Source organism: Lonchura striata, chromosome 2, assembly GCF_046129695.1.
Source record: "Lonchura striata isolate bLonStr1 chromosome 2, bLonStr1.mat, whole genome shotgun sequence".
Classification (NCBI taxonomy): domain Eukaryota; kingdom Metazoa; phylum Chordata; class Aves; order Passeriformes; family Estrildidae; genus Lonchura; species Lonchura striata.
Window position 1 is genome coordinate 18,139,316 of NC_134604.1, and position 22,130 is coordinate 18,161,445.

Below are 22,130 nucleotides of genomic sequence, written 5' to 3' on the forward strand. Positions count from 1 at the left end.
GAAGCCTTTTCCAAGGTTTCAAATCAAACCCTGGGTTTAATTCTTGCCTTACAGGCCCAAAGTTCTGAGAATTTTGGATTCCAACACCCTGTGGTAGGCAGAAATCAGCTTCCTTACCTTCATGATGTTCACCAGGTCTGTTTGATAGTAGCGGTCCTGGTGGGCATTGGCAGCTGCTAAGGTGAGGAGATAATCATTCCTGGCATGGATAGCCTTGGAATTGCACTCGGATCGGCGGGCTTTTAACTGCAACAAGTGAAAACACAGCTCAGAAAGGCAATCTGAATGACCAAATGCTCATCATTAGCAAATTAATTGTGTGGATGTTGTGGTAATACAGTGAAAACTTTAGGGCATTTACAGCTTTTATGTCTTCCTAGTGATGAGGGGATTCCTGATGGATTTTTCTCTCCTGCAATTGGAATTTCACACGTGGTCTTCAAAGAACAGTTTTAACTCTAATTAGGGAAAAAACTCCTTGCATGTATTCCACATATAATTCTATACTCTGCCCAGAGAATGCTCTTAGTTCATCCTTTGTCCCACCAATTTCCCTTCCAAGCTGTCCCTCACTTCTGCATTCCAGAAAATTTGGGGCATTTGCCTCATGAATTGAGCAGCAAAATCCAAATTTTATACTCACCTTCACACTTGCCTTCTGCAAGCTTATTCTTGACTGAAAAAGACTAAGTTTGGACCTGGAACAGACATGAGCAGAAGAGACTGAATGACTGCCTTACACCATTTCTACAGAAGTATATTTTCACTGTCTGAAGGATGGTGATTTAAAAAATAAATAAGGAAACCAAATCAAGTTAATAGATATTTTAGTCTGAATAACACTTCAGGATAAATCTGCTCCAAAACCCCAAGCTCAAATTTTTGGTTGTTTTTGTTTGTTTGTATATGACTATTTACTTTCTTTAGGTATTATAGGTAATTTTATTAAAGTTCTTTTCATCATCCCTCAGATAGACAGAAAATATCTCTAAGGAAACCATAATTTCATTCCCTGAGAGAAGTTCTGAGTAACTTCTAATAGCAAAAATTAAAGAAACAAAGCGCAAAAGGGGTGTGGTGAACTCCCATAAGACAGGCCAGACACCAAACCCAAAACATGTGTTACTGGTTTTCCTGGAAGGAAGGAAATCACCCTCCTTAGGATGTCAAGGAACAGAAAAAACCTCCAAAATTTATCTCAAAAAATGAAAAACAGTGTCCTGTTGCCTCTCCCCTCTAAATGGACTGATACCAAAATTGAGATGTGTGGACAGAAAAAGGAGTCAGGAGGCTTTAAACTCAAAAAAAGTGCCAGCTGACACACTGTCCATAGAAAATGCCAAATTAAAGCTGTTACTTGAACTTCCTTCCTAAACAAACCAACAGAAACAAGTTCTAATTTCCTCTCAGAGTGTGCTTGAAATAGCTACAAAATTGTATAGAAGCAAAATGCAAAGAAAACCTGGCAGAATCTCACTGAAAGCCAAATATCAAGTGCAAAACCTAATACAAATGTGCTTTTTGGGGCTGCAATTATTTCTACATATGCCATTATAAAAACATACTTGGCCTCAATATCAGCTTTCTCCCGCACTGCCTGAGCCATCTGTTCACTCTCAAAATATTTCTTTTTGCCTTTAGCTAAATCTTTGACTGTCTCCTGTAGTTCAGCTTGGATCCTTGTCAGCTGGTCCACGCACTGAAAAAAAGCATTCAGGAAAGAAAATATTATTCTTTTTTTTTTTGTATCGAAATAACATTATCATCATCATCATCTTCATCATCATGCTGCTGTTTATGGTATTTTATAGGGAAGGATTCAGTCTTCAAGTCACTCCTGGTCAATTATTCATGCAGATCTTTTAAAACTGATCAGAACACAAAATCTCCTCTCTTCCTTTCTTTCTGCTGCTGTTTAAAGTGTTAGGATAACCCACAAATTAAACAGAAAAGTTCTGAAAGCTTTGGATGCAGTAATTAGTTGAAGTCATCAGAATACAACTGGGAAAAATCCAAAGGCAATCTACTGGAAGTGATACCAAAAAAATGATTAATCTTTCCTTCTTTAAAATTTAAAACATGAGGCAAAAGCTGCCACACAAAATACAACAGGAAGAAAAAATATTATATTCAGCAATTCTTCAGACACCCTGCCAGCTTAAGAAAAACCCCAACAAACTGGGAAAGGATCTGTGCAAAGCAGGACCTAGGTAAGAAAACCAATGTGAATCATCAGTGTCTAGAATTAAAACTCTCTTTAGAAGAGATTACTGAAGATTTTCTTTTCCCCAAACTGGATTAAGCATGCAGGAGATTGATAATCCAGTGGATTTCTATTTAATTACAGACATCACAGGCTGGATGTTGTCAGTGAAGGCTCCAGCAGCACCCAGGGGTGAGTTCAAACCTTTGAGTCCTTCAAAGACCACCCCAAAAGTCCCAGTTCTTTTCATATCATCACCAGCCCCCTGGCTGCCCTCATTCCAGGTGCTGAACACTCCTGCAAAACACCTCAGCTTCTTCATTACACTAATTATTAATGAATAATTAATGTAACTTCCTCTGGGAGCACTGCAGGACTGACAGGGTGCTGGGATCCAACAACCTAACACTGACTTCCCTTGTTCCACTGCTAAAAACTAACACCCAGCCACCTGGGAAAAACCAACTGGCAGCCAAAGGAATTGCTGGCTCTCTCAGCATAGAACCCTGCTCTCCCTGAAGCTGTCAAACTGCTACAAAGCACAGAAAAATTCCCACTAAAGCCACTGCTTGATGTGTGCAGGCCAATAAAGCAATGGGCTCCAGAGGGTGCATTCCCTGCAGGCTGGGGAGTGGTGGAAGGCAGAATTTGGATTTTTGGAGCCCTCTGTGTGCATCACTGTAAAATGAAAGGTAAAATAATCTGTATGTAACGGGTGGCTGACAAAGAGCTAAAAGCCTGTTAAATGAACCGGGGTTTTGTAACATCAGTGGGGATTTTGATCCCTAAAATCTCCTGCCAGCAACAAAAAAATTAAAATATCAAGTAACTACAGTTGATAAAAAGATCATCTGAGAAGATTTAAATAATCTTGGTTTGCATCCCTGTAGGATAAAAAATTGTCAGGAGACTGGATGCTGCTTTAGATGGGTATTCCCATGTAACCTTACAAGTATTTTGCTGACTGAATTTCAATTTTGATAAGCTTTTGTCTGAATGGAGGTCAGAACAATTATTTCTCTGTCCATTATTTATCTGTTTGGGAATTCAAAGGGAAGGGTGAGAGGCTGCACTGTGTAAAACAATAAACTGATTGTGTAGGAAAATTAATCCTGCCCAGTGGATGATAATTCCATGTTGTAGGAAAAGCATATCACTGCTAGAATACCCTGAACCAGAACACTGCCCTGATAATTGTAATAACTTCTGCTTTTTCAGAAGTGCAGGAATAAAGGGAGTTCTATTACTTTTAAAAATATAAACTTCTGCTGCTGACTCATGAACACTGAATTATCACCACTTGCAGAAGAATAAAGTACAATTATTTACCAGAATAATGCCATAAAGAAGAATGCCATAAAATCGCCACAGCATTGTTTGGAAAGCTTCACATGAAAATAAAATGTCACAGGACAATAAAACAACATTAATAAAGTTAATTTTTCCCTCACAAAACAGATATTGCACATGTTTCTAAGAGTAGAATAATTTGTTCAGAAACTGAGAGCTCCCATTACAGGAACATCTTCTTAAATTTGTAACTAAATATTTTACAAAAAAAAATTACAAAATACAAAATACTCTAGAACACAGAACTGGATATGTTCTGAGCCTTTGTTGTCACTTTGTAACAAGGACAGCTAAAATGTCTATTGTTTGGGTTTTTTCTTTTTCAATTAATGGGACATCTTCCACTATTCCAGGTTGCTCCAAGCCCCATCTAGCCTGGCCTTGGACACTTCCAGGGATGGAACAGCCACAGCAGCTCTGGGCACCCTGTGGCAGGGCTTGCCCACCTCATAAATTACTTTCAAATGCAACAAGCAATTAAATGAATATCCAGCTCACTGGAACCACAGTATTTTCTCTGCAGGGACAATTACAGATAATTAAAGCGATAATTAAAGCAGCTTTTGGAGCACTTACTTGTGATAGTATTACAGGAGGTGGTGGACAGTCTCCACTCTCCATCCTGGAGATTGCTCAAGCCATTCCTCCATGTTTCAGATGGATCTTTTCTTAAGAAAAAATCTCAACTTTTTCTAATAAAAACCACTTGCAATTGTCACTGCAAACCAAATGCAATGCAACTTCTACAACACAGTGTGAGATTTGTCAAGATACATTTGACCAACTGATACAATATTTTCAGGAGACTCATTTCCAAGCAGTTATAATTTGGGATAACAGCTCAGAATTTTGATCCCTCTCCAACAAGCTAGATAAGATGAAGAGTACTATAAGGTGAATCTTATCTCTATAAGATGAAGAGTACTTACATATTTTAAAAGTGCCACAATAAAAGATTTCTAAAAATCTTTTCTTTTCCCTCAATAAAAATGATAATAGTTTAAAGGATTTCTTAAAGCACAAATACCTTCTTCAGCTGCTGCTCCTTAAAGCACCGGACACTCCTGGCAGGTTCAGAAATTAAGTTTTTATAGTTCTCACAGATATTGAGTCGAGACTGGGCCACCTGCATGGTGCCTTCTAAGAGCGATTTCCAAACTGAGTACATGCTCCTAAAATAATGAAACACAGAGAGGGTGTGGGAAGGAAGAAAGGGGAGGTCAGGTGTTCCACTGAAAATTCGCATTTATAGAATCTCCTGAATTGGAAGGATCCTCCACAAGGATCAAAATCCAGCTCCTGGGCTGGTTTATGTGACAGCAGAACACATTTTTCCAAGGACTGCTTTTAAAACTAAATCTAAAGCACAATTCTTTAGGCTGAACTAGCAAATATCTCCACTTTTAACAAAGCCTTTAATGGAAGTTGTACCAAAAATACAGATTTTCCCACCTGTTCCTCTCTTGTGACTCAACTTGTTGCCAAACGTTTTGGGTTCAGCACTTGAGGATGGGTAGGGAGGGGTCTGGAGAAGATCTCTGGCACTGTGGGATCTCATGGGTGTTATGGGAGTGTTTTATGTACATATGAGGCCGATAATTCAGATTATTTCTTTCTAAACACGCAACCTATGTGAGGGTGCTCTAAGTCCCAAACACAAATCTGTCAATTTTTTCGTGCTTGAAATAAAACTCGTTGGAACACAAAGAAGACATTAAAACAAAACTTCTGAAAGCTCATTCCAAATATTTAAGAGGTGCTGTTCAAAGGCTTTCAGCAACTGAGTTATTTCTGGTTTCATGTTTTACCCACCTTTCATGTTAATGAAATAAAGTTTTGTAAACAACTGTCTCTTGCTTTGCCTCCTCCCTGCTGTCAGATTTGATCTTCACAAAGAACAGCCTCAAAAAATGAGATCTCTTCCTGTCTTTTCCTGTGAAACAATCCACACACTCATCCCTCTAACCTGAAAGTTATTTACCAAAATCTATATTCAGATACAAGCATTAATACCCAAACAGATGCAAATTACAGTTGTTGTCCTGTCAGGCTGTTTTGTTTCTCTCATCTTCCTAAATATTCAAGTCATAAACATCTATTTAAGACTAATCTCAGGAAAACAAAGCTTCTTTTTAACTGGCAATGCTCTACCACAAAGGAAAAAGAAAAATTAACTACCGAAAAGCAGTGATTCATTGTTAAGTAAAATAATGACCCAAACTGAAATGATAAATACAGCAATTTTGAGATATCCAACTGGTAAATTACCTATAATCACTTCGTTCCTCAGCTCTTATTCCAAGCCAGTCCTTCTTTAAGTACTGGCTAGCCAGCTTCTGAATGCTCTGTAAAAAGAAGGGAAAAAATAGTTAAGAGAAAAAAAAAAATTGTAATTAAAATACCATTTCTACTCATGTCAGACAAATGAAAACCCAAAGAAGCAAACAATCTACAGCTCAGCAAATGCACAAATTCCCACACTCAGAGGTGGGAATGTTGGAAGGGAAAGGACTGAACTTGTGCCAGCTGTGAGAACCCCAATTTGTATTTCTCTGGATCAGGACAGGGGGCTCCCAGAATCCAAGAAACATCTGGATCATCACTTCTGAGCCCACCCTGACACGCCCAGCTCGGATCATCCAAGGCTGCAGGAGCTCTGCTGCTCCCAGAAGGAGCCCATTCCTCAAAGGATTACACCAGACAAGAGACTGAGAAAGGCAGCTCATCTTTAATTATTAATATTAATTGCACCCTTCAGTCCCTGCGCTTCGTTTTGCATGGTCTCAGGAAATCAATAACAATTTCATACTCAAGGTCAGAAAGTAGCAGGGTTTCACTTATAACCACACAGAGAACGGGAGTTGATGCCACACTGACCCCTCCTCTGGCTCCTGATCCAAATTTCCTCATTGTATCCATATATATCCAAATTTCCTCAATATATCTGCCAATTTTCTCAATATATCATTATATATCCCATTTTCCTCAATATATCAGTATACATCCCATTTTCCTCATTATATATCCCATTTTCCTCAGTGTATCAATATACATCCCATTTTCCTCAATATATCAATATAGATCCTATTTTCCTCAATATATATTAAATTTTCCTCAATATATATCCCATTTTCCTCAATATATATCCCATTTTCCTCAATATATCAACATATATCCCATTTTCCTCAATATATATACTATTTTCCTCAATATATCAATACATATCCCATTTTGGGGACATGGTTGGTGGTGGGACAACAATTGGACTCAAAGACTTCGAAGATTCTTTCCAAGATAAACCATCACCACAGAAACACCCTCCAGCTTTTGCATGCTAGTCTACACAAGAAAGAAGTGGAGACCTGGGTGAAAATTCCCTCTCCAGCTAAGAATCAATCCCCCAGGAGTATTTTGGAAGAGCAATCCTGAGGAAGAGCCTGGGGTGAGACATCTTTGCCCAGTGTCATTTATTTACACTTTCCAAACCATGTTTAAGATGCAACAACCTCTGAATTACTCCTAGAAAAAATATCAGAAGTAGCTCAAAGAGCACAAGATTTTATTCATGCCTCACAGCCCACACAGTGGTAGAAAATTATTACAAGCTATGATTTGATCAATGTGTTCACATAGAAAAATTAAATGTTGCTAATAGATCATTAGCAGCAAAGTCATGCTCCCTCATATTTTTTAAAAAATGCAAATTCCATTAGGTGGCTGTTAAAAAATCCCAGATAAAAGGAAAAACAGCATTTCCTTTAACCCTGGCAGAGTAATTTGTGATGAGATTTGGAGTTTTACGAGATGCCTCCACCTGGTGCTAATTCCATGTTTCCACTCCTTGTTCCTCAGACTCCACTACAAGATGTGCCTCCACATGCTGAACAAACATTCAGAAATACGAAATAAAAGCTTGCTGGCAGATGAGGACAAGCTCTGCCAAAATTAAGACACAAAAAAGTCACAAGAGGGATAAATAAAGCTATTTTTGCCCAGAGAAATCCTATCACTGATGTCAGCAAATAAACCATAAACCCAGTGGGATTAACCACTTATTTCCAAACTGAACAAGTTCAGCAACAGAACCACTCAAAAAAGTGAAAAGAATAGGAAGGAGAAAAGAATCCTGGAATATCCTGAGCTGGAAGGGACCCACAGGATCACAAAATCCAACTCCTGGCCCTGCAGAATCCAGCAATCCCACCCTGAGAGAGTTGTCCAAACACTCCTGGAGCTCTGGCATCCATGGAAAGATCAGCACAATTTCACACACACTCAGATTTGTATTTCCCAGGGCTGCAGCTATAATAGTTACAAAAGCAACCACCACTAGAAAAGGAAAGAGATAGATGACCCAAATTAAAAGATCATTGTTAGAATACTTTTTAAAAGCTGTATTAATTATACTTTCCAAAGCAGTTGTAAGGTTTTTATCTGTAACAATAATTTGAGAGGTACTGATGACAACAGGAGCTCAAAAAAACTATCACTGATAGCAGAAAGCACGACAGACACAGCTGATGTAACACTGAGTTTTGGGACTATCAAGCAGGCAGATTCAGTGCTGCTTTTCATTTAGGTGGTTTCAATATCTTGCATCATTTTGATCCCTTCTCTTTATCACAACAGCTTTCTGACATGATTATTTCTTGTTTTCATTATTTTGTTTGCTAAGTCCTCTTCTGGCAGGCAAACAATCCACAACAGAGAGGCTTCAGTACCTCTCTTTGCTTCTTCCCTGGGAAAAGCAAGGTTACTCCCAATTAAGCTGACTTCATGGGAAGTGTTGAAGCCACTTTAACTAATCAACAGCTGCAAATCAACACTCTGCATTAGCAGCTAGAAAAAGTCTACTTCATTATGTATAAATTCTTATTATCAGACCCTCCATTGCTTATGTGCAAGAGAGCTTTGCTTTATTTTACTTTTATATGGGAAGAAAAGTGTTGGGAATGTTGTACTTTGCCATTATCGTGAGGTGAAGGCAATGTGGAAAATTCTGTTTTATTTCAGTACTGCTGATTCTTCCAAAATAAATTTGACAGCTACACCAAGACTCTCCTGACACTGTAAAAACAACCTTTTGACTGATATCAGATATTTTCAAACCCATATTTTTAGCTGTAAGAGAGAAAAACTGTATGGACCATTCTCGGATGATCCTTGTGGGTCCCTTCCAGCTCAGAATATTCTATGAAATTAATTAAGTAATCTGTGAGGACTAGCTGAAGATGAAAGGGAATTGTCACACACAGAGACTCCTCCAAAAAAAAAGGTAAAAAAATTTCCACACAACCAAAATGCAAAATGTCCACATTTTGAAGAATGCTTCTACTACAAAAATGAAGAAATTAAATGTATCCAATCCAAGAAATTACAGGCACTTCCCCGGTGCCCTCAGCTTTTTTTCTCAAACCAGTGAGATGTGACCCAACTTCAGTGAGCTCAGGGAGCCTGATTCACTCAAACACAGCTACTTGGGGCCAAAAATTCAGGAGGCAGCTTTATCAATCACATAGAGGTTTTCCTCAAAAGCTTCAAGAGTAACATGGAAGAGATTTTACACCCTTGTCTCTCTCTTGGAAACATTTGGACAGGGAGAAGGGAATAGAAAATGCAATACAATCTGTGAAGTGAGAACTCTGGTTTTCTTGAATCCAACAGAACCATTCTGTGTCAGCCCTAAAGTCTGGGATAGTGATTATTTCAAGTGATGTTTTATTTACCAGAGCTGGATTCAGTAATGGTTTAATGAGAATGAAGGGGCTGAGGCAGGGATTCCAGGCAGGATGTGACGTGGAACAGGCAGCACATGGACTTCTCCAGTGCATCCTGGCCCTTTCCAAAAGCTGTCCTGACTGTTGACCTGCACTGCCTTTCACATGGTTAATGAGAGATAAAAGAGGTTTCCCTGTGCCTGCATCAATTGCAGAATTCCCTGGAAAAGTTAGGAAAGGCTGGTTATTTGAGGTGAAGCTGCACCCCAACCATGCTGTTTCTCCTTCCTCAAGATGGGAGATTCCTTCCCACTATCAGATGACTCAAATTCAAGAAAATATGGAGTTTCATTCTTTCATTCATTCATTCGTTTATTCATTCATTTACAATTTTGTTCCAAGCTGTTTCATTTCTCTTTTTATTTGCAGATATTTGAAGCATGACAAGAAAGCAAAGAAAACAAAGTGAGAAGCTAAAAAATTAATGTAAAGCAGTTAATATCACCTCAGGCACTCCTGCAATCAGGTTTAACAAAGGAAACGTCAAAGCTCCTCTCATTCACTTTGTTCATTTGTTAAAACTGTTGCTTTATTTGCAGCATCTTAATTCTCTCCAAAACAATCTGAATGAGATATAATTTAATTTTTCCTCCCTCAGCCCTTCTTTAAAAAAAAAAAACCTGGCACTAAGTTTGTTCCTTTTTTTCCAAAGGTTTCACAGTTTTCAAACACTCACAGTGCTAAGACAGGAAATGATCAGAGGATAAATCCACTGCAGCCAAGCTGACTAGACCTGAAGCCAATTCAGATTTATTCATCAGAATATCCTCTAACCTATTATATTCCTGACCTTTCATCAGGCCAGGATCCATAGCCATAATCCATAGGGATTCATATTATGTATTACCTGGCACAAAACCAGTGTTGGAAGTTTCTGTTTCTGCCTTATTAAGAGTCTCCCTTATTATGAACATCCTGACAGATTTTAAGAAATAAAACCATACTTCACTAAGCTTCCAACTGCTTTTTCTCTAAACTCTCCTGTCTTTGTCTTCTAAATTTTAGGATTTCAGACATCAAGAAAAATTAATTGTAATCTCCATTATGTGGCACTGTGGTCGTAACTTAATCACAGATACTTCCAACTCTAAGCAGGTCACAAACCAGAATAAATCCAGTTACACCAACCAAGCTCAGTATTCATGTGAAGAAATTATTTTCACTTTCTAGACTACATATTTTAAATTGCTACACTAAGGATATGTTGCTATTTGGAAACATTCCAGGTTATTTCTAAGGCCTTTTGCAAAATGACTCCTTTAAAAATGTCTGTGTTGATGTTCTTTGTGCACCATCCCGTATTTATCCAGTGAGTGTATTTCAGGCAGCCTGAAGTTTAGGAACTCTCTTCTCACAATTTTTAGCTGTACAACCCCGGAGGAAGTACAGTAATACAAGCAAATAAAAATCCCCCAGCTTTCCAGGCACCCAGTGAAGAAATCTGAATAAAATTCCCCCTATCTTTGAGCGTTAATTTGAGTGTTGGCTGAAGATTGATTTTATTCTTCAAAATACAAGGAGCTCCTGTTTAAACCATCTAAAATTATTCTTTCCTATACTTGAAATAACTTTTTCCTAGATTGTGAAGTTGTCCTACATACACTCAGAGTTCTTTTTCAGAGCTTGCTTTCTTTAAGTCCCTAAGAAACTGCTAGAAAACTTCAGGAAGGGGCAGAGCCTCAGCTTGTATTACAAGATATTAGGAGGTTTCCACCACACCATTTCTGCCAGGAGCCAAAGGCACATTAGCAGCTCTGGAGAAGAAGTTTGTTTGTCTTTTGGTTCAGAAGTCTGTGCTTCTTGTGTGAATCCCATTTCTAATAGATAAACCAAAGTCCTGGATCACATTTCAGATGGGGAACCACTGCTTTACACAGCTCCTTATAAACCAGATTTCTTTTCCACCCTACTGCACTAGACAATGTGATTTTTGGCTGAGTTAATTTTTAACTTTTAGGTAAACTTTTAGCAACTTTGGACCCTGATCTTTAGACAGATCTAAAGCTTAAAAATAGGGGATTTCATGAGGTTCCACAAGGCCAAATGCAAGGTCCTGTACATGGGTCAGAACAATGACAGGACACAGGGAGTGGCTTCCCACTGCCAGAAGGCAGGGATAGATGGGATGTTGGGAAGCAATTCCTGGCTGGGAGAGTGGGCAGGCCCTGGCACAGGCTGCCCAGAGAAGTTGTGGCCGCCCCTGGATCCCTTGAAGTGTCCAAGTGGGACAACCTGAGATAGTAGGAGGTGTTCCTACCCATAGCAGGGGGTTGGGATGAGGTGATTTTTAAGATCCCTTCCTGAAATTAAAATACTGAAGAAAGTGAAGTCATGGCAAACAACCTCTTCTCCAAGTACAAGTCTGATTGCCAGCGTTAATTCAAAGTGAAGTTTCTCAGGACTCAAATATAAAATACCACCCAAATCCCATGGAGATGGCAAAGCAGCACTTCTGCCATTCCCTCCAAGGAGGAACCACCTCGGCGACACCAATGCCACATCCTTCCTCTGTCTCACACCTCAGCTGAAGCAGGACACGGAGGACACGGTTGTCATCTCCTCACCACCATTTCTTGCTGGTTCCAGGGATCCCAGCCAGAAGCATCCCTTTAATGTGATCTGAAGGGATTTCTGTGGGGTTTTAACCAGTGATGCTGCCAGGAACAGGGGTTTATCCTCTCTGTTTGAACTGCTAAGAAATAGCACTTTCAACAAGCACCAAGCTGACTCTAAGGACTCCTGGAATGCTGATTTTTCCCTTCCCCCCCACCCAAATGGAAGCTCTGTGTTGCTGGACAGAGATAGACAACATGATCATGAGATGGAGCCTTGGGAAAAAGCAAAGCCCCAGTTAGGACTGAAAAAAAAGTGTAGTTTCTCAAATTCTCACCTTCCCCATAATTACCTCTACAAGTTCTGTTTTGCTGAGTGAGACCAAAACCAGACACTTCCCAGTTTTGTAACATGTGAGGTGCACAGCAAAAATTTCCAAATTTCCTGTAATTCAGATCTCGGGTGGCTGATGAAGGATAGCAGAAACCTCACCTTCCACAGTATTTTTTGGCTGGAGAACACTGCTCTACTAAAGAGAAGATTAGGATAGGATCTCCTGAGCCAAGCCTGAACTATGGATTAAAAATCCTTATTCACCAGCCCACTTGCCTCATGGAACCACTTCAAAACGTTTCAACTAGCTCAAAAAACAGGGAAGCACTGGAAGAGCTACAAAGGGAATGTCAGAGTAAAGCAGGAATGGCGAATGACCTCTGTGTCTTGTTTCAAACAGCTACAAAAGTTGTATTTAAGACCAACAAGTCGTGGCTGCAGCACTGTGGTTCTCTCATCCTCACTGCAGGACTTGGCACTGACCATAACAAACGATAATTAATAAACTATAGTATAGTATGTGTAGGGCTTTTTTAAAAAATAATGCCATTTAGGAGGATTCAATTTTTAAATATTTACTATTTTGAGAGAAACCTTTCTGAATTTGTCTCATTCCCCACAGTACTGCCACTGAAGCTGCTCTGTGTTATTCCCTGGAAGTGTCTCCAGCAGGTCAGCATTTCCTATTCTGTGGGAACTTCTTAATTAAAGGTTCACAGGATTACAAAGCACTGACAGAGCTCCTACTCTATGGAGCACAAAGTTGATTTTTCCCCCACCCTAAAACATCTGGCAGATAACTCTGAAATTGGTTGTGCTTGACATAATATTTATTGACCAATTTGTAACAGTGGAAGTGTTACTGAAGTTTATCATGGTGAAGTTTTAAAATTAATTTTGAGTTTGGTAATTAGCTTTTGAGCTTGGTCTATCTTTAAAATATGGAACCTGCAATTACATCAGGTTTTGGCATAATTTAAATATTATAATAATATAAATACATAATAAAAACATCATAATATGAGGTAAAAAATAAAAATCAGCCTGAAAATGCAATGCCATATTTTTAAGGAGTTCAGTACATTTTCTTTCTCTGGCAACGTTTACATGAACAAATTTTGCTCTGAAAGCATCGCCACTATTCAGAATTCACTACTTACTAATTAAATAATTTTTAAATTCATATTTCTTGTCTGTTCTGTTCAACACTAAACCCTAAAGGTCTACTTCAAGCCCTGCTGAAATCAACCTCTCTAATAGAAGATGATCATAAAAATTGTGCACAGCAGTTTCCACAGGTTCATAAACTTATGTAGTTTGAGACTAATTAGCAAAGCCCCTTTTCCTCAAGTATCTCAGGGAACACATATTGGCATGGAAAAGAAATTCTGGGATGCTGCAGTCACACATTCCAAGTATCACTGGTCCCACCACAGCCCCACAATACCTCAACCTGCCCCACAACCACCACCAAAGATTTCAGCTATTCTGTTTTCTCCAAGAAATTTGTCCTTGATGCCAGTGAGCTTTAAGGTCCCTTCCAACCCAACCCATTCCATGATTTCATGAGGAAAGGTTTCTCACTGCTTGCCAAGTTATGCTCAGATCAGTAAAATAATTAAATGCAGCACAAACACTACAACAGCCAGGGCATTTAATCCCTCACCTGCCAGTCTGGGTTTGTTCTGAACCCCTAAATCTGCACTAAAAGTACAGTGACAAATGTCAAGGGTAGAAGACAAAGAGACCTACATTTCTGAAAAACAAATGAAGATCATTCACCTTGGCTGGACAACTCTTCCAGCTGAACAAACAACCCAAGAACTCCCTGGAAATTAGGGAGACAAGTGTGCATGCTTCCATCAGCCAAGGAATTTTGGCACCACCATCCAGTTATGGAAAACAAAGGTTTGGACTTCCTACATGAAACAGCTGGATTGATCGGGCAGCTTGAGGAGGAGCAAAGTAAGAACACAGTTGTACCTAACAACATTTTCAGCATTCTAAGTCAGCAGACATCAAAGCCACTTTATTCTTCTGGTTAGTAAAGTTTGAGACTTGTTGCAGGAAAAGGGGCTGGAGAACTCATCATTTCAGTGGAGAAAAAGAAGAAATACTTTATTTGTTCCTGGGTGAGGGGGATTCCAGCTAAGTCTTTTTTAGGAAGAATACCCATTCATAGAAGAGCAGAAAAAATGGTGGGATCGTGTCCCACAGGGGAATACAGGAGAAAATGGTAACCTCAAAAAATTTCAGGAGAAATTTGAAGCTATTTCCTCTCATCCGGTCTCTGTTCCCCATGGCTGTCCCCTCCTGTCAGGGAGCTGTGCAAAACCACAAGGTCCCCCCTGAGCCTCCTTTTCTCCAGGCTGAGCCCCTTCCCAGCTCCATCAGCCTCTCCTGGGGCTCCAGCCCCTTCCCAGCTCCATTCCCTGCCCTGGACATGCTCCAGCCCCTCCATTTCCTTCTTGTCCTGAAGGGCCCAAAACTGCCCCCAGGACTGGAGGTGCCCCAGCAGTGCCAACACAGGGAACAGATTTTTGTTTGGATTTTGTTAGGTTTGTTTGTTTTGTTAGGTGTTTTGTTTTTGTTTATTTGTTTTTGTTTTTTAAAATGGTTTTCTGGGTTGTGGTTTTGTTTTGTTTTGTTTTTTTGTTTATTTTTGAAAGAAGTCATTCAAACAAATCCATTTTAGAGCCTTGAAAATCCTAAAACTCTTTGAGGGCTTTTTTCCCATAGGAAAAAGTAAACAGTGCCCACAGTAGCAGAGAAGCCACACGAAGGTTGCCCTGAGAAGATCCCAGGTGAATGTGGCACATCAGAACCACCATTAATAATTAATCTGAGTCTAGAGGAGATCACTGATAACAACCTTCCCAGGCAAGGGGGCTCCAAAGCTCACATCCAGCTTCCCACAAGCAGCAGTTATTCCCAGGGACCACAGCCTTTGTAATTCCCTTAATTTGCCACAGAAAATTTCCCACCTTTCCAAGATTTCACATTAACCCTGAAGTAATAACTTAACAAAAATATTACCTAGTGCACAGCACATTCCTTAACACCTCATATATCCTATAGCAGACAGGATGTGACATCCTCATTCCTTTAAACCTTTGAAGTATTGCCTTGTATTTCCAGGGATTTGCCATGGTGTTGTTTTATCCTTTATAAATCAAACAGTAGCAGAGATTGAAAGCAAAATTTAAGGCTGCAAAACAGTTATGCAAATAATACAAACTTTTAAGTAATATTTTAGCCATCCTAAAGTGTCTTTAATGGCATTTTATAGGGTAAAATTGCTGTTTCACAGTATGGTAGTACTTCAAATCAAGGATATTATTTTTAATTTTATATTATCCTAATTTTTATATTAACCTTTATATTATTAATTTTTCTATTGTATAATATAATAATATTTATTATATATAATATAATATTTTATATTATCCAGTTTTTTACATTATCCTAATTTTTACATTATCCTTTATATTATTAATTTTATATTATCCTGTTTCATGATTTTCAACAAGACAGAAAAGCTGGTAGCAATAACGCAATGATGTTAAAGGTTGTGTTCATGTTCAAACATCTGCAGAAAAAAAAGAAACCCTTCCACAACTCAGGATACAGGTGCCAAAGCACTCACTAAGGGGAAAAACAGTCTATTAGAAAGCAATTTTTCTCTGAAGTCAGAAGGCAAGCCAACTCTACAAGAGCTGCCAAGAACACCAGAGTCCAACTCAGTTTGACTTTGTTCACATGAAAAAAAAAAAGAAAGAAAAAGAAAAAGAAATGTCTTCCTGCTCAGCTAAGAAAGAATTTTAACAGGAACAGTTCAGAAAAACAAAAAATCATCACGCCAATCTCAGCTCAGAAAACAGAGGGCACAGAAGGAAAGCTTGTCTTAGGGAGCTTAAAACATGGATTAATTCAAGCTCAATATTTTCTAAGCACAGGCCCAGCCAGAGGAAGGTTTTTTGCAGAGGTTTATACTTTATTTCCCGCGTGCAAGTCCTGGAATTGGAGTTATCAGACAGACAGAACGAGGAGAAAAGGCAGTGCCGGGGGAAAGGAACCATCTGGTCTGCACCGCGCCGACACAATAGGGAAGGGCTTGGGTTTGGCAGCTCGGCACTGGGAAGCATATGGCACATTTCCTCTGAACTGGGCATTTTCTGCCTTCCCCCACCAGTGTCAGAACCCTCCCAACCCGTGTGGGGTTTGTAGGAAGCTCTGTGGTGCTGCAAAGGAAGGAACAGAGCAGAGCAGGGTTGTTCTGCAAGAAGATGAGTGGGGACGTGAAGCACAAAAATCTCTGCCATCTCCTCAGATTGGTGCCTTGATAATTCTTCTGCTTTCCAAATGGATTGTGGGCTAATTTCTCATGAGAGATATGAAATGTCCTCCTATTCTAGTTTCAAAATTGGAAAATTCTCAAACAGCTTCCAGGCCAGGTCCCCCCCCAAAAAAAAGGGGAGGAAAAAAAAGGGAAGACTTAAGTCCTAGCAAACTAAGATTATCTGAACAAATTTGCTTAGGTTCTTATTCTTAAAAAGGCAAAAGATCAAATCCTAGCAACTAAGATTATTTGGAACAAATTTCTTTGGGTTCTTATTCTTAAAACAGCAAAGGCAACCTTTAGTTTGTGTATTTACTGACATTTACAAGAGAAGCTCTTGAGCCACAAATTTACTCATATATTAATAAAATAAACCAGAGAAGCCTGAAAGCCAAAGTCCATGCTGGTAACAAATATATTTTAAGATAAAATTAGCCAAGAAGAGGGCTGAAATGAGTTCCTTGGAAACAGGTTTGTATTTCACACACAATTGTTAAAAAACAGCACCTCGGGTGGTTTTGTCCAGCTTGTTTAGAACAAGGTTTTGCTACGATGATAAATGGAAGCTCTCCATTACAGTTGCAGATCAGCAAATTAAATGAGATAAATGCAGACTGCAGCAGATTTTTCTGCTCTGGTTTCTGGGAGCACCAGTGCCCTGGGGTATGGTCAGCACTCTGGAACGTCAGGCCAAACAGGACAGAGACCAAAACCTCCCAAAATCAAATACGGCAACAACAACAACTCAAGTTTGAGACAAAAAATGACATGCAAAGATTAACATAACACAAATGAAGCAAGCCCAGGAGGGAATGAGACCACACCAGTCCCCAGCACACTCATCTCAGCACATCAAGCACCTTAATTTAATCTAAGATTACACAGCATTTACATGAAGCTGCACTATTTCACCCTGCAGCGAATTGAGTATAAGGTATCCAAAGTCAAGCCCTGATGAGTACTGAGAATTCCTATTGTGTATCAAGCAGCAACTTACACTTTGCAGAGATCAGTAGATAATATTTTTAATCCTTGGATATAAAAAAATACAAATGGGGGAAAAAAATCCACAACTTGCATAGATAACTACAAGGTTATTCCAACAGGAACAGCCCTGCACAAGAAAGCCACAAATTATTCCTATTAAAAAGGAAGCAGATAAACTGGAGGGAAGAGGAAAACTGCATATTCCAGTCCTTAAAGTAGAAACAGTATTATCCAAAGGGACAATTAAGTTAAGCAAACTCACAGGCTAAGCAGGGAGAAGTAAAGTGGGAAGGCTGAAAGTTTTTAGGAGAAAACAATGACATTTAACACTCATTTTGCAAGAGGTGCTGTGTAATGAAGTTCCCCCAAAGTGAAGTGTCCTCAGAAAAACAGATGAGTTTGATAGCAAAAAGGGAACACACAGAATAATGTAGAGAAAAAATGAATCCACACTGTAATTCAGGAAACCGTGCCACTCTTCAGACTTGAATTCAAAGCAATATAAAGCAAATACAGGTCTAAACCCTGGATAATATCCTCATAACAATAGGAATAAGCAAAAATCCCACCAGCTATTGAATCTGGCCATCCAAAATATCTCCCACTGTCTGTCTGTATATATTTATTATATTTAAGTTTATTATTAATACAGTTATTTATATATCTGAAGCAGCTGTACATTGACAGGAGGTGAAATAGTCACATCCAAGAATATCAGCAACATATTTAACAAGTATTTTCTTCTCCAGACAAATGCTTGACAGACTACCATTAGAAATCTCTCCCAACTTTTAAATTTTATAACATTCCTAGAAGAGCCAGTGGAGTCAGTTCCTACAGACAGTGTTCTGCACTTTATTTCTGGTTCTTGGCTTTTGTACATTTCCAGACAAGTGGAGCCCCTCATTCTGCATCTGAAAACCCAGGTTTTCTTCCTTTGGTATACCAAAGATTGGACAAATCACTATTTCATTAAATGCTAAATTACTAGTTGTTTCACTGGAAGGTGCTTATATAATTCCTAAATCACTCATATAAACACCAAGAATACTGAAATTACACAAGGTTTACTGAAATCTAGTAGATATGCAATTGTTTTCTTCCCTTCCCCAGCACTACATTTTCTCTAGGAAATATTATATTTATTTTAAATATTATATTTAATATTTAAGGTGAAAGAACACTAAAAAGTCACCAAGTCACAAGCAAATTCAACAAAAAATAATTTAAGAACAAGATTTGAAAAAAAATCCTGGTGTTCACCTTCTGCTTCCCCAAGTTTTTTCTCTATTCACAAGACACTGAAGCTCTAAGAGAACTGAGCAAACTCTCATATTTAGGTAGCAAGACAAAGCATTAATTAATAGATGACAAAGTCATCTATTTGTCTGCCTCTCTTCAAAGGAAAATAATTTCTAAGCTCGATCTCAGCCTCACGGAGAGCCCTGAAAGGTTAAACAAAACCCTCTTCAGTCAAAACGCTTACAACCCTTAAGACAGCGAGCTATAAATTATTAAGTAGCTTGTCTAATTGCTTCATGATGGCACCAAAGATTCCAGTCCCCCCCTACCCCCATCCCAAGACGCAATTCCAGCTGGATGCACTTTCAACACAGACCATTATTCACCAGAGTCTGCTCTAATGTTAAAATGAGGTACCAGAGGTCAGGCTCCTAATCAGAAAACAAAGAGTGAGATTCCCATAGCCACATAACATCCTAAATCTTGGAGCTCCATCAGAAAGCTGACAACTGGAAAACCTAGGAAACCTCATCTATAAGTAATGGCAAGAGGGATCGGATTGCACTCGACAGCCCGACTTTAAATCGTCCAAATTCAGTCATATCTGGAGAATTGCTCCTGTAAACACTGTGCTGATCCATGGCTGGAAATCTGAAACTTGGGCTATGAATTAGGCAACTGCCAGGTCTTCACTCAGTGGGTGAGAGTATAAAATGTGCAATCAATTCCCAGTTATTACAGGAGAGATAGGCAAAGCAGGAAAAAGATCAGCAAAAGATTAAAAAATTATGTCCAGTTCATCAACATGCCCTCATTTTCCAATTCACTGGTTTGTTGGGTTTTAAAACACCACATTTCAGGTAGAGAAAACACACCTTTAATGGCTCAGGGTTTACAAACCACAGCAGGGGTAGCAAATTACACAAAACAGCTCTTTTATTAAACTGGGTTATAGTAATAGCACTCAGAGTTTTATGAAATACATATACAAATCATCCATTCACACCAAATGAAAAGGGATCTGCAAATTTCAACTGCTGAAACTTCTTAATTTCGACTTGACTTTAAACTTCATAATTTACAGACTTTCAATATTTATTCTTTGCTTCCTATAATGATATTATTTTTTATTCCAGCAAAATACAACTGCCTGATTTTGAGGTTCTCCCTTAGCAAAGGATCTGTGGCAGATCCTTTGGCAGATATTCCAAGCTTGTTTTAAACCAACACTTCTGACTGACAGCTACACAAGGGACACATCAGCCTCTTCCTGAGCAGCTCCAGACCAAACTCCATAATAATTCCAGTAATATTCCAAAGCTGATACCACTGACATGTAAATCAATCACAGTAATGCACAGTGCTCACCAGAAGCACTTCCAAGTGATTGCTAAGTAAGGAAAATAAAACAGCAGGAGGAGATCTGGACCCAATCCATGGGACGCGTGCACCAGGAATGAGCCAGAAGCCAAACAAGGTAGGGCAATGTCTGTGGTGGATGTTCTTGTCTCAGGAATGGAATTGTAATTGCTGACTGACAGAAATTCCCCTTCTCTTATCTACTGCCACCAAACAGCAAAGCAGCAATGTAATGGCCACTGCAGAGCTGAGAAAGGCCTCAAAAGCACAGTTAAAATAATAATATTGCGCTTTGGGTCAATGCAGCTCTTACCTTTAAATGCTTTGGGAAAGAGAAATTCAGGAGAAGAATAAACCCACATATTTCTGGGTCATAATTTAGCAGCACTTACTTGGCTGAACTTTGGCCAGTTGTTTTTTACTATGGGCAATAAAAGATACAAATATGAAAGTAAAATGGGCAATATGGAAATCTTGCTGTCCAGGTTAACCTCCACATGTTATTTATGGCCAAGAAAAAGTATGGAAGGGTTTGTTTTGCTTTCTCATAACGCAGTAATCGAAACTCAGTCTTGGGGCAAAGGTTGAGGTGCAGCAACATGTGGCACCCAGAGTTTGTCCTTCCCACACCTTGGCTGGCAAAAGCCCCAAACCTGCACACAGGAACACACTATCTCTTTTTTCCCCTTCAGAAGCAGAAATTCGAATTAGCTTTTTGTTATTTCAGTCACAGGAGTACAAGACATCAAAGACTAACACTGAGACATGCAAAAGTCATATATGTGAATAGTGAACAAGCTTAATTTTCATGCTGCAGCCCTGGCAGGGGTGGTGTCCTCAGCACCCTCCTCTTCTTCCTTCCCTAAGAGGCCAACTGTTTAATTAATTGTTTTACATAGGTGAAATGGACCATTAGAAAACATTAGACAACACTTAATTTATCATTTATACAAGGATGAATGCAAATCATTTTGAGGTTTGGGGTTGGGTTTTTTTTTCCTTCCCACACCCCTAGTTAATATTCATGAGGATAATTTCACAAAGGCAGTTATAAAACTATGTCAGAGGCAGCTTGAAAATATAGTTGTGCTAACAGAGGAAGAGGAAACTCTGTCCCCCAGCCCACCCCCGCAAGGGGGGGATTTAAACCCAACACAAACATTTACTGACGATGGGGTTTTATAATATTTTAATCGAGTTATTCATTACACAAAAATAACACTGTGGAAAATCAGATAACGTTATACAAAAGCTAAGTTCATTTGTTCTGGACAGGTGGCCAGTCTGCAACTCCGTGCCGGCATCCAAAGCCCGCCCACAATAGCACTAAAGACGATTATGCAAATGCTCCCCATTCCCTGCTATTTTCCCAGGAATGGGAGAAGAGCTCCATGTGGAAGAAGCAATTGTTTCCCAGTCATGTGGAAAACAAACCAAGAGAAAGAAGGGAGGGAATGTGAACGGAAGATAGCAACACATCCCTGGCCAAGCTGGGAGATGCCTGGATTGATCCTACTGGAGCGCGGATAGCAGGGGTCAGAGCCCGGGTTCAGAGCCCAGGAAATGTATTCTTCATCCTATTGGACATTCTTCTTGTGTTCTGCCACGGGACAAAGCAGCTGAGAGATGGCAGCTCTCCTTCAGCTGGAAGAGGAAAGTTTGGGGAAGACGGGCAGGATGTCATCTGGTTATCTGAGAGCCTGGATTCTGGCTGAGTTCTTTCCAATTCCACATCTTGGTCACAGAATAAGTAAAATACAAATGTGGAATCTAAGACAATGAATTTGCACCACTTCAGTCCTCCAGGATTATTAATTTTACACATACTTTACTAAAATAAGTAAAATTTATCCTTAAAAACTACTAGAATGTTTCTTATATTTCAAGCACAGCTCTTCAAAGTCCATGGCTTGAATCATCCATTTTTACCTCAAATACTTTTCACCTCTCCCAAATATCAATTTGGCACCTAAGTACTCATGCAGAT

General features: G+C 39.3%; 1 protein-coding gene across 5 annotated transcripts in view; it reads right to left on the bottom strand.

Annotated features, from left to right (window-relative positions):
• FCHSD2 (FCH and double SH3 domains 2) overlaps nucleotides 1–22,130 on the bottom strand; it is a 121,625-nt gene that overhangs the window by 55,183 nt on the left and 44,312 nt on the right. For 4 of the 5 annotated variants that reach the window (XM_021550115.3, XM_021550114.3, XM_077781199.1 and 1 more), the window contains exons 4-8: nucleotides 5,822–5,898; nucleotides 4,581–4,725; nucleotides 1,566–1,699; nucleotides 644–698; nucleotides 118–246 (exon numbers count right to left, since the gene is read on the bottom strand). In XM_021550115.3, coding sequence (XP_021405790.1) covers nucleotides 118–246; nucleotides 644–698; nucleotides 1,566–1,699; nucleotides 4,581–4,725; nucleotides 5,822–5,898 — 540 coding nt within the window. Of the gene's footprint in view, nucleotides 1–117; nucleotides 247–643; nucleotides 699–1,565; nucleotides 1,700–4,129; nucleotides 4,557–4,580; nucleotides 4,726–5,821; nucleotides 5,899–22,130 lie in introns of those variants that run through there. The other variant, XM_021550116.2, reaches the window with a different exon arrangement.